This window comes from Danio rerio, chromosome 19 (assembly GCF_049306965.1).
Source record: "Danio rerio strain Tuebingen ecotype United States chromosome 19, GRCz12tu, whole genome shotgun sequence".
Lineage (NCBI taxonomy): Eukaryota > Metazoa > Chordata > Actinopteri > Cypriniformes > Danionidae > Danio > Danio rerio.
This window is the reverse complement of record NC_133194.1, coordinates 11,522,501-11,536,268: the sequence shown is the minus strand read 5'-3', so window position 1 is coordinate 11,536,268 and position 13,768 is coordinate 11,522,501. Positions and strand designations below refer to the sequence as shown.

General features: G+C 34.5%; 1 protein-coding gene across 1 annotated transcript; it reads left to right on the top strand.

Moving 5' to 3' along the window:
• On the top strand, window positions 1–11,937 carry il11b (interleukin 11b). Its single transcript, XM_021468285.3, has 5 exons — window positions 1–65; window positions 7,705–7,871; window positions 8,233–8,313; window positions 8,690–8,848; window positions 9,859–11,937. The coding sequence occupies exons 1-5, from the start codon at window positions 59–61 to the stop codon at window positions 10,027–10,029; spliced, it is 585 nt and encodes a 194-aa protein (XP_021323960.2). The 5' UTR covers window positions 1–58; the 3' UTR covers window positions 10,030–11,937.
• Window positions 11,938–13,768: the final 1,831 nt, after the last annotated feature.

Genomic DNA, 13,768 nt, shown 5'->3' with positions numbered 1-13,768 from the left:
GTTAGTAGAGTGATAAAGACAAGTGTGTGCACTGTGTTTACTACGTTTTGGGATTACCATGAAACGTAAGTTCCTCTTTTTTTCCTCTCTTTCTGCCACTTTACAACATAGCCAAAGGAATTTAAGATATGAACAAATTTAGAGGGTAGATTTATATGAGTGTGTATGCAAATTATTAAGCATGAAAGGTGTTTTGAGAATGTCAGTATAACCACAAGCTTTCTGTCTCATTAAAGTAATTAAAGGTACTACACATAGATGTTAATAGAGGGCAAAAATCATCTATATACACACAATATGTGTTTCAGTCTCCAGAAAAAGTGTCATTTGTTGAGGACTTTATTCTCTGATATTGGTTTAGATGTTCATCATTTTAACAGTTCCATGTAACCACCATAATATTCAATGTTAATCAGATTTTAACCTTTTTTTCAGTGCTAAAATTATGAGATTATTTTAGTTCATCAAATTAGTTTGCTCTTGACAACAGACCACAGGATCAAGATTAGTTTCTGTAAATCAATCAGACTGAGGATGTCTTATTATCATGTTTATTTAACATTCAAGACAGTGATTTTATTGTTGACGAAAAGTATAAAAATGTGTTTTCAGAAGTTGAAATAAGCCAACATGACCTTAAATAAAATGTTTAATGGATCCCAAATTGAAATTTGTTCACACTTTATTTCAATTCTCGGGATTAATAAACCAGCAACTCTGGCTTTTGCTTGGTTAAACTCTTAATTTGATGTTCATTAATAGAAGTAGTTGGGTTTAGGTATTAGATTAGAGATGTAGAATACGATCATGCAGAATATGTACTTAATAAGTAATAATAAACACCCAATATCTTAATTAATAATAGGATAATAATAAGAAATTAGCTAATAGTGAGAACTAGTACATAAACTAAAGTGTTAACCACTAGACTATCTGCATCATTAATGTAGTTAAAGGTACAACAGGTAAATGCTAATGATGGGCAAAAATCATTTAAAATCCTGTACACATACACAATATATGTTTCAGTCTCAAGAAAAGGTGTTATTTGTTGAGGACTTTATTGTCTGATATTGGTTTAGATGTTCATTATTATAGCAGTTCATGGTATCCACCATGATTTTCAATGTTAATCAGATTTCAACCAGTTTTTTTCAGTGCTAAAATTATGAGATGACTTGAGTTCCTCAAACTAGTTCTTGATAACAAACCACATTAAGTTCATGGATAAAGATTATTTTCAGTAAATCAATCAGACTGACGATGCCTTATCATGTTTATTTAACATTCAAGATGTGAATAAAAGTGATTTTATTGTTGACTAAAAGTATTAAAATGTGTTTTCAAAAGCTGAAATCAGCTGACATGAACTTAAATAAAATGTTAAATGGATCCCAAATCTAAAAGAAATATTTTGGTCACACTTATATCTTATTATTAGACTATTATTAAGATATTGGCTGTCTATTATTATTTATTAAGTACATATTCTGCATGATCCTATTCTACATCCCTAATGCAATACCCAAACCCAACTACTATTATTAATGAACATCACATTAGGAGTTTATTCAAGCAAAAGCCAGAGTTTATCGTTTATTAATCACGAGAATTAAAATAAAGTGTGAGCAAATATTTTATTTCAATTTGGGATCCATTTAATATTTTATTTAGGATCATGTCAGCTGATTTCACCTTCTGAAAACACATTTTTATACTTTTAGTCAGCAATAAAATCACTGTCTTGAATGTTAAATAAACATGATAATAAGACATCCTCAGTCTGATTGATTTACAGAAACTAATCTTGATCCTGTGGTCTGTTATCAAGAATATAATAAGGCATGGTCAGTCTGATTGATTAACACAAAATAATTGATCCTTGACCTTAACGTGGTTTGTTATCAAGATCAAACTAATATGATGAACTGAAGTAATTTTATAATTTTAGTTTTGAAAAAAAAAATGGTTAAAATCTGATTAACATTGAATATCATGGTGGTTACAATAAACTGTTATAATGATGAACATCTAAACCAATATCAGAGAACAAAGTCCTTAACAAATAACACCTTTTCTTGAGACTGAAACACACAGTATTGTGTGTGTAAATAGGATTATTATTAGATGTTCATCATTATAACAGTTCATTGTAATCTCCATGATACTCAATATTGTAAAGGAATTGTAACCTTTTTTTTCATTGCTAAAGTTATGAGATTCTTTTAGTTCGTCAAATTAGTTTGCTCTTAATATCAGACCACATTAAGGTCAAGGGTTTGAGAATGTATTCTGTAAATCAGTCAGACTGACGATACCTTATTATCATGTTTAATTAACATTCAAGACAGTTATTTTATTGTTCTCTAAAACTATTACAAGTGTTTCTGATATGTAGCTGACATGAAATTAAATAAAGTAAATTTAATTAAGTAAAGCATATGCTGGATAAGTTGTCGGTTCATTTCACTGTGGCGACCGCTGATGAATAAAGAGATTAAGCCAGGGGTACCTAAACTTTTTTATGAAGAGCCAAAAGCCAGACTTGATTGAGGGTGGTGGGCCGAAGGTAAATATGCCAGTATTTATTAAAGTTGTCATTGGAGATTTACTAATTTATTTAATATTTCAAAATAACCAGAAAACATTGTTTTTATAATATCTAATGCAGTATATATATTTTTTTATTTTATAATGAACTTATTACACTAAAAAAAATAATCTAATTTATAGCAGAATGGAGTTACTTAAGCTGCACTTGTTTTTTTGCCTTGATTTGCCTCCATTACCCTCAGCATTGTACACTGACCATTGAGTGACAATATTTATATTTGAAAAAATCTTTTCATTTACAGCTTTTAAATGAAACTTTTATTTTCAGTCTGCTTTTTATTAGTTCAGAAATAAAACAAACAAACATAACAAGCTACATTACACTAGACATTATGATCTCTGTTTAAGGTATTAGCTTAACCCTCTCACTTCTCATATGGGATGGAGGGCCAACTCAAAGGTTACCATGAGCCAACTTTGGCCCGTGGGCCATAGTTTGGACTTCTGTGGACTAAGCCAAAGGTAAAAAAATGAATGAAGGAAATCAAAATATTGGTCCCACTTTACTTTAAGGTACAATTCTTCCTTTTAATAAACCCTTAACTCTGGCTTTTGCTTGAATAGACTCTTAATTTGATGTTCATTAATAGTAGTAGTAGTAGGGTTTAGGTATCAGATTAGGGACATAGAATACGATCATGCAGAATAAGTAATAATTAAGCCAATATCTAAATAATAATCAGATAATAAGAACTAGTTAATATTGAGAACTGGTAAAGTCAAGATTTCAGAAATTTCTTAAGGCTGCTGCAGCATCAGAATTCCAACCCCAGACTGTAAACTTTGTCCAGTTTGAAAACAAACACGCATATCGACTCACATCATCAACAAGCTCATATTGCAAAACAATCTCAAAAATGTGTTGACTGAAGCAAAAAGATGCTATCAAGGTGAAGCAAAATTCACCAGGATGTCTGCAAATGAGTCAGAAGCTGGTCACTAATTGAGTCAATGCCTTTTTTCACTTAGCATGCAGACATCGGGTTTTGATGGCGTTCGCCACCATGCCATCAAATCTGAAGGGGTGGCACTCAACGCTTATCTGTGACCTTAAGGTTTCAAAAGATGTTAATTGCGCAAATAGCCATTCATTTCCCTCTAATGCTTATCATAGGGTGAAATCACAGTTATCACATATCTGCTGAATGTATTTGAAGGCTTATACGACCTTCAGACAGACTTCTGTCAAGGCTCATTTGAATTTGCTGTGGCTAAAGACTGGCGCAAACATCAAACGGGACAGAAATTGGACAATTATTAGAGCGCAAATGAAGCGTATTCACATTTCACTTTAAGAGTCTTAACATTTCTAAATATAAAGCTAATAAAGTTTCAAATCAAAACTGGGAAAATGTTGGTTTCAGATATTTAATACTTTATTGGTGTAAAAATACAGAAGCAATATCAAAGTCCTCAGTTGATTGTTTATGTAGCAAATCATGGTTAATGTGTGGTAACCAAGATTTAACATAAGGGTAAAGGTGTAAATATTCTTAAAGTAACACTTTAGTTTAAGTACCAATTCTCACTATTAACTAGTGGCTTCTTGCCTGCCTATTTTTAAGATATTGCCTGTTTATTTCATAAATGCAAAGTGAATATTTAGAGCCCTGCATTTGAGCCCATCAGAGCCAATTTTCACGTCATATCTAGCACGCATATCGGGCTTTGGGCCTGCTTTATTAAAAAACTGTAAAAAAAATAAATGGCATCTAATGCATGCGGTCCGAAAGTGACAGTGATGCCTCACGTATAGAGATTTTCAGCCACATGAAACTGAAAAACGCTAGAGAAAAGGCAATCTTCTGGTCAACTTTTCAAATAGTGACAACTTTAAATAATGAGCCAACTGGTTATGTGCAATGCACAACTTGTAAGTCCAGGGGCACCTGCTTTGCACCTTATCCATTACTCTTATTTCAAGCTCAAGAAACACTGATGCTTGCTGTCAAAGACTACATTATTTAAAGAGATTAGTTATGACATCATTAGTTTTTATATATATATATATATATATATATATATATATATATATATATATATATATATATATATATATATATATATATATATATATATATATTAGATTAGATTAGATTCAACTTTATTGTCATTACAAATGTACAAGTACAATGCAACTAGGTACAATGCAGTTTAGGTCTAACCAGCAGTGCAATAGTAGCAAGTGCAGTTATAGAAAAACTATGGTGATATTTACAGATGGATGTACTATGATCATTATATACAGGTTGGATAAGCTATGAGCAGATTTACAATATATGAATATATGTGCAGGTTGCTATTAATAATCAGTAGTGTGCAGATAAATGCATATATATATATATATTTTTTATTTTATTTTTTTTTATTTTTTGATGGTCTCTTATGTACTAGATAAAATAGAAGAGCAAATAACATTTGAGGTAAAGTGCTTCAAAACAAGTCCACTATATGCTTCAGCGCCAAAACATGAACTGGATCATCAGATAAAATAATAATCTAGCCTAAATAAAATTTAAGTGAAATATTCATTATTTCAGAGAAGATTTAATTAAGCTGTTTTCCCTGTTAGTTAAAAAATCATCTATTTCGCCAGTCAATCATAATTTAATTCATGAGCAGGACAGGTGTTTACAAAGCATTTGCAGCAGTACGTGTTCCCAGATTACCTCGGAAGAACAAACTCAAAGTTGAAGTGTAAGAGAACTCAGAAACTAGCTGTGTGAGGGAGGATGTCTGCTTATTTATGCCAGTCTGTCAGATAAAATTGTTCAAAACTCTTTGAATGGAATAGCGGTTCCATGCGAGGAGGCTGTGCATGACAGGCTGGGCCTGGACTTTCCCCGACTCAGGTGCTGATGAGACTGCGGTCTTCGCTCTGTGTGGGGGATTAGTACTTGTCTCATTAGTTTTAGGCCTTTTGGCAAATGTCTCAATTACTTTTATCTGTTTTAAAGAGGGTTTACTCATTTTGAACCTTGTTTTAAACAATAGCTAGCTAAATTGTAATTTTTAGTGTGCGGAAAAACTGCCAGCAAAACTAAAGCCAATAGATTTCTTTAACCATCTCCCACCATGCAAGTAGATACACACAAACGCTGTCTTGCTTTTTCAATATACCGTAGTACAGGGGTGCTCAATCCTGTTCCTGGAGATCTACCTTCCTGCAGATTTCAGCTGCTACCCATATCGAACACACCTGCCTGTAATTATCAAGTGGTGTTTAGGTCCTAAATAACTGGTTCAGGTGTGTTTGATATGGGTAGCAACTGAAATCTGCAAGAAGGTAGATCTCCAGGAACAGGATTGAGTACCCCTGCCGTAGTGTATACTGTTAAATAATCAATTTAAGTTATGTAATAAGTAAATAAGTAAATAAATTAAAAAGTAGCAAAAATTTGGTTACATTGAGTAAACTCACTATGGACCACATACCGCTTGGATATCGATTTCACTTGAACTAAATCTTACATTTAAAAAAAACGAACATTTTTCTAAATTATTCTGATAAAAAAAACTAAACAAAAAAACATCAACTATTCATTTATTAATTTTCTTTTTGGCTAAGTCCCTTTATTTATTTGGGGTCGCCACAGCAGAATGAACCACCAACTTATGCATCATGTGTTTTACGCCGCGGATGCCTTTCCAGCTGCACCCCATCTCTGGGAAACATCCATTCACACTCATAAAATACGGACAATTTAGCCTACCCAATTCACCTGTACCGCATGTCTTTGGACTGTGGGGTAAACTGGAGCACCCGGAGGAAACCCACACGAACACAGGAAGAACATTTAAACTCCACACAGAAACACTAACTGACCCAGCCGAGGCTCGAACCAGCAACTGTGAGGTGACAGCACTACCTACTTCGCTACCACATCGCCCACATCAACTATTGTATTTAACATATTTCTATTAAATACAAATCTGGTCTATTTTAATGGCAGTAACAGTATAAGCTGTTTGGCGGGAAAAAAGGGGGTTTTGGGTTGGACTAGGGCCAAAACTTTTGATAAGCTGTTGGGCAAGGCCCGGGCTAGGGTTTAGATTTAAGGCTTATTCAGGGCTCTACTAATATTCTTTATTATCTTGTTTTATATCACTGATCTACCCTAATAACTATTAACAAAGAGCAAATTAGTGGAAACCGTTATGGTTTGTTAATAGTAAGAACTGCACATGGTGTCTCATTGGTCTCACAGCAAAAAGGTCGCTGGTTGAAGTCCTGGCTGGGTCACTTGGCGTTTCTGTGAGAAGTTTGCATGTTCTCTCTGTGTTCATGTGGGTTTACTCAAGGTGCTCCGGTTTCCCCCACAATCCAAAGACATGTGCTAGGTGAACTGAATAAACTAAATTGGCCTTGAGTATGTGTGTGAATGAGTTTGTGTGGATTTTTCTCAGTACTGGGTTGCAGCTGGAAGGACATCCACTGTTTCAAACATATGCTGGATAACTTAAGTGACTCCTCATGAATAAAATAAACTAAGCTAAAGGAAAATGAATAAATGAATCATATCTGTACTGAAACTGTGAGAAAACAAAGGCTATCAATGACATATTGAGATGTTTTAAAACAATAATGACTATTTTTAGTGCTTCAGTTTCATTCTCAAAGAGGACATGACCCTATGTCATTCATTGAGAACTGTGAATTCAGAAACACAGACTTCCTGAATGGATTGATAGCTGGAAATCCCTGGTTTGCACAATATCTGTTGTCATTTCCACCAGTTTTACAAGTTTAGTGAGATTTGCTGATCTTATCTCCTGAGCTCATCACTCGCAAACACAAAGCCACTATAGACAAAATTATAACTTAAAAACTAAACAAAAATGCTGACTCACATCCTTTGCACAAAATGCACTCAGCAGCAGTTATACTATACATGTGTGAGTGTGTGTGTCCAACATGGAAATTCCAGTAGGGCGAAAACCTTTGTAACCATTACAAACCAAAAAGGAGAAGCACAGATGCATGTTTTTATTGAGTAAACAGCTGTTCGGTACACACACTGTTTCACACTTGTGTCTCTAGCAGCTGTTTCAGTGGCATTAATAAGAAATCATTTGTTTTTGTGCTAACAGTGTCGCCTGACTCCACCTTTCCCCTCATCATCCTGATGGCTTGCGTTGAGCTTTTTGACTTCATCAGAGCACGTCCTGCTAATCTACCACAAGGAAAGAAACACCTGTCGACGCTGTACCAAGACATGCGTATGCTCCTGAAATTAACATCCCAACAAATGAACGCAGTAAGAATAACCTTGCTTTTTATGCTCATTTTAGTAGAAAAAGTCATTTTGAGGGCTAGTTTTCCCAAAAATTACAACCTTGAGAGATTCCATGCCTTTATAAGTTTCTTTATTCTGTTGAAATGAAAAGAAGATATTTTGAAGAATGTTGGAAAGCATGTAATTATTGACATCCATAGAAGAAATCAAATACTATGGAAGTCAATGGTTACAGGTTTTCGACGTTGCTCAGAATATTTTCTGCTCAACAGAAGAAACTCAAGTGAAGAGTGAGTAAATAATGACAGAATTTTCATTCTTGAGTGGACTATCTCTTTAAACTTGTTATTTGTCTTACAAAACTCCCATTTTTATTTTTCAGAATGAGTTGACTGACTTTGAACATTCGCTATCATCCCTGCCCTCACTGAACTACAGCGTAAAAGACCTGCATTCACTTGAGGTAGCACATCCACATCTCTGCCTGTAATCTTCATATCTGCCATGTCTTCTCACTGATAAACACAACTTGTATCTTCCCTACCAATATGCCATAGTGGGTCTGAAATGGAACAAACATATAGACTTGAAACTTATAGACTTGATTGATATGAAAATATGATTGGATAGTGCTTTTTTTTTCATCAAACTATACTGTAACATGTTTGACTACAACTGACAAGTCTATTTTCGCATAACAAAAGAAGACAGCTACTCTTAAGCAAAACATACATTTTTTCATAAGTCAGGATACTAAAAATAACGCTGGTGAACTATATTATAATGTAGCTTGTTTTGAAAATTGTCAATTGTAACATGCGATCTGTTTTGGCCCACAGGTGAGCAGTACCTTGGCACAGCTGTACTCTGGTCTTAAATCTTTCAAGTTCCATCTTGATTGGGTCCAACGGAATAGTGACGAATTGGGGAACGATTACTCAAAAACAAAGAAGATTGTTCATCTTATCCAAGCTATCATCCAGAAGGTGCTCCAAGAGGTAACAACTGTGCTGTCTGTCACCTACAAATAGTCATTTATTTTTAAAATGTTTTTTTTTTTTTTATTCACTCACCGGCCACTTTATTAGGTACACCTTACTAGTACTGGGTTTAAATATTTCTCAGAGATTTTGGTCCATACTGACATGAGAGCATCATGCAGTTGCTGCAGACTTGTCGTCTGCACATCCCTGATGTGACTCTCCCGTTCCACCACATCCCTAAGGTGCCCTATTGGATTGAGTCTGGTAACTGTGGAGGCCATTTGAGTACAGTGAACTCATTGTCATGTTCAAGAAACCAGTCTTAGATGATTCGCGCTTTATGACAGGGCATTATCCTGCTGGAAGTAGCCATCTGTGGTCATAAAGGGATGGACATAGTCAGCACCAACACTCAAGTAGGCTGTGGCGTTGACATGCTCAATTGGTACTAATGGGCCCAAATTGTGCCAAGAATATATCCCCCACATCATTACACCACCACCACCAGGCAACAAGGCATTTGCGCCCACAGAACTGCCGCTCACTGGATATTTTCTTTTTTTCGGACCATTCTTTGTAAACCCTAGAGATGGTTGTGCATGAAAATCCCAGTAGATCTGTTGAGTAGATCTGAAATACTCAGACCAGCCCATCTGGCACTAACAAATGCTACATCAAAAGTCACTTAAATCAGATTTCTTCCCCATTCTGATGCTCGATTTAACTGCAGCAGATTGTCTTGCCCATGTCGACATCCCTAAATGCATGGAGTTGCTGCCATGTGATTGGCTGATTAGAAATTTGCTTTAATGAGCAGTCGGACAGGTGTACCTAATAAAGTGGCCGGTGAGTGTATATTGTTATTTACAACACTTGAACACTTCATGTGATTTGAGGTGACAATATAAAGGGGAAAATATAGAACAAACGAAACAGTTTAACATAAATCTGTCTGACAGATTGCGAAAATGAAATAAGTGAGCCTATAAAACTGTGATTAAACAGCAATCTAACTTTCCTTACAGCTCGGACAGACAGCACCCGAGATCGTCCATCCCACATTGCCTCCTCTGGAAACCTTCTGGCAGCTGTACCAGACCAATGCAGAGATTCATAAAAAACTGTTGATCTTCTGTGACTATTACACCAGAGCACTTGGATCCCTGAAGCGCAAACACCCTGATACACCATCATAAGACACCAGTAGCCGTCAGCCAATCTTTATGGTGCCAGTAAACAAGAGCTGAGGTAAAAAACAAAACAAAAAAAACAAACAAAAACAAAACAAACTTAAAGCCTCATGGTCGTATCGTTTGACTTGCCTTAACATTTGAAGGGATGGATTTTTATCCTTTTTTTAGTTCCAATTAACATTTCCTATGTATGTTGTTTTATACTTAATTGATAAGTTATATATGTAATATTTATTGGAGTTTTTTGTTTACAATGAAGGCTATTTTATACATAGAGTGAATGATAAAAAAGCACTTTATAAAAATACAGTGTTGTAAATCAGCTGCAGGCAGTTGCTAGAGATAACCAATAGGTGTCGCTATGAAACAGATTATGAGTAGAATTTAAGGGATAGTTCACCTCAAAATGTAAATATTGTCATCGTTTCCTCACCCTTTACGTTTGAGTTTGTATCTTGTATTGTACACAACAGAAGATGTTTTGTGGAAAGCTGTAAACCCGTAACCTGTAAGAATTTGTTTTTCCTTCACTGGAAGTCAGCGGTTACAGGTTTTAAGCTTGGTTAATTTTCTTTTGTGTTCAACAGAAAAAACTCATAAATCTTTGGAACTACTTGACAATGAGTAAATATTGAATACATTTTCATTTTGGTGTGAAATATCCCTTTAAATGTGACTAACTTTTGTTAAATGATAGTCATTTTAGCAGGAAGTTTTGAATCAACTTGAATGGGATTTGGGTTTATTTAAAGTTTTGACCACCACTTAAAAAATAAATGAAGAAACCACTTAAAATGTTTCATTTTCTATGGATTTATAGTTATGTGTTTGAGGAATACATCGTTTTGTGTTTATTCTGTAAGCTACTGATGATATTTCTTATGAATTTAGAATCAAATGTTGCCATTTAGAGCTTAAATTGCATAAAATAAACGCATTTTTATATACATTTTCTTAAGAAATCGTTCAAGAAGCAAATCAAAACTCTTGCTGTTCTTACCTAAGACTAAAACGCTCTTAATGACAATATCGTTGCTTAAAATTTTGATGAAATATAATCAGACTTTTATAGAATAAAACCAACATTACAATTTTACTCAAACCCACACCAAATAAATCCAGATTAACTGAGAATTACAAGTTAGATTAGTTTTTTGACTAGTGAATGAAGTGATCCAGTAACACAGCCTGCTTGTCAAAACCATGATAAAAACTGGGCATTCAATATAAAACCCATTCCAAAGTTCCATGAGGGCTAATGGATGTTATTGCTGCTGCACCTTGGGTTTGTGTGAACAGACTGAAAATACAATTTAGCTTAAAATGCACTCAACTGCCTTTAAACCATATTAATTCTCTGTGATTGCATGTTTAGTCTATAAAAAGCAACATAAGTGCTGTCATATTGCAGAGATGCACTGAAAAAAGAGGCCTTACAACACTTGAAGATCATGAACAAAGTCCATTCAGAATACAATAAATGAAGCTGTCTAATTAATCAACAATCATTCATCAGTTTAATTCAGGTCAAGGAAACTACATAAAACACTCCAATCTGATTTGCATTTATATGAGATGATGAGATGGATGATGGATGTAGAAGTTTTAATAGGGTCCTGGATGTTATTTTAAATTGTTCATACTTTTTATACATATTTATTTTTGTATTTATATCAGTTATTTAATGCCTATTTAATTGTTTTAATGTCATGTTTGTGTCCTTGTTACTTTGAATAAAATGTATTTTACATCAAACTGCTTTTTTAACTTGAACTGCATCAGTAACAACTGAGCCTTTATTAAATCAATAATGAAACTATCGTCACAATGCAACATTCTGAACTGTATCAAATGAGTTATATTTGGATTTGTAAGTGTGTCATCAGTATAAACTTGTACAGGTTTATATATAAATTTCCCAATTGTCCCTCTTTGTCTGATTGAGCATTTGCACTGATAACTCAACTGTTCAAATTGCCAGCAATAGTGTAATCAACCATGACAGTCAAAATCTTTGTCATGATGACTAATATCAAGCTGCAGAATGGGAAACAGGACATGGATACTCTCACCAGCCAGTTAATTAAACACACATTGCTAGAACTCAAGATACTTCCGGATGTCCTCTAATAGAATGTCACAGATTCAACAAAGCGATGGAAACATTTCCTCAGGGATTTAGGTCTGTATTGATATTGCATGACAGTTGTATGGAACAAAAATAATGCCAAAAGTATTTAAAATACATTGTTAAATAGCAATAACTAGAAAAATAGCGTATTGAATTAACAAGTGCTGGCATTTTAATGACTTGAATTAACAGGGTTTTATTTTTAGCTCTTGAACTGTAACTTATGGCTCGTTTACAATGACTTTATCAGGCTTGCATTTCCACTCCCAAGGGTACCGTTTTGGTGGATGTGGTGTATGGCAAAAAGTTTCAATTGACGTCATTTTTGCTCGAAAAAATGCCTAAAGTAAAGCTGTATAGGTCCTTGCATATTATATGAGAAGCACTTTCCACTAAACAGATGCTTTATACACATAAATACTTGTGTATAAATGTTTATTACTAACTTTTCTATGAACATGAGTTGATGATAACTGCAGATCAATGACAGTGTGAAATAGCCTACTGTAACATCTGCAATTATATATAATAAATAAATAAATGCAACATATATGAACACATACAGACCCTTACAGTCTCCAATATGTTACCAACTACAGAAGAACTGCACACAGCATACATTTAGTCCTTATTTAGGTTCAAAAACAACACAAAATTAAGCCCAAAGTCAGTGCAAACCTCTCATCTGTGTCTGTAATCTTCAGTAGCACATGTAACCTCTGTTAGAGAGTAATTCCATAATTCTGAGTTCATAATAGTCCAAAAGGTGATAATAATAGTTAAACATGGCAGTTTGTTTACGTTTGCTAAAAAATGATATGCTCCTTTTTGTCCGGCTTCTCCTTTGTTTTTTCACCCTTCACTCTTGCGTTTGTCAGTTTCTGACAGGATCGGGTTTCAAAAGCACTTCAATAATCAGGCACACATTATTATCATCAGCTCAAAAAGTTTTTTATTTTACATAAAGATGCGCGGCGAGCACAAGCAAAAAAGCGAAACCGCTCGCGTTTCAGACTGGCTCGTAAAAAACTACAGGGCACGGTAAATCTGCTCTTCTTTTTGATTTTGTGGCTGTTCATCAAGATGATGACAAGGTTTGTTTTAGCTCGAGTTGACCATGGCTCGTTATTATATATGTATATATAATTACGCTGTTATCTCTGCTCTTCGGCTGTGTATTTTAAACATGGCGGTTCCTTTGTTTTCATTCTGGCTTGTTGCGTAAGCAAATGACGTATCTCTGTAAACCAATAGCGTTCAGCTGCACGTCTAGCTCCGCCTTTTGGTACCCTTTCAAAAGGATGTCGAAAAAGTGGTACGGTATGGTTCGGTTCGGTACGGAACTGTACCACACCGTACCACTCAGTGGAAACAGGCCAATAGAGGTTTATTAAAGCTGTGATTATTTCAACTAAAAATATTTCACACACATTTTCATACTTAATTTCAATACAGCTTTTGAAATGACTTTTCCAGACTGGTAGATCTCAATTCTTTCTTTTAACTGGCCAATTGATGTTTACTATAAACGTATTATAAATATATATGTATATTGTTCAATTATAATGATTCAAAATAAATAAATACATACATACACACACACACATATAT

Coding starts and splice junctions, on each gene's coding strand:
- il11b (XM_021468285.3), top strand. Junction 7,872..8,232: donor CATCCCAACAAATGAACGCA/GTAAGAATAACC, acceptor TTTATTTTTCAG/AATGAGTTGACTGACTTTGA. Junction 8,314..8,689: donor AAGACCTGCATTCACTTGAG/GTAGCACATCCA, acceptor TTTGGCCCACAG/GTGAGCAGTACCTTGGCACA.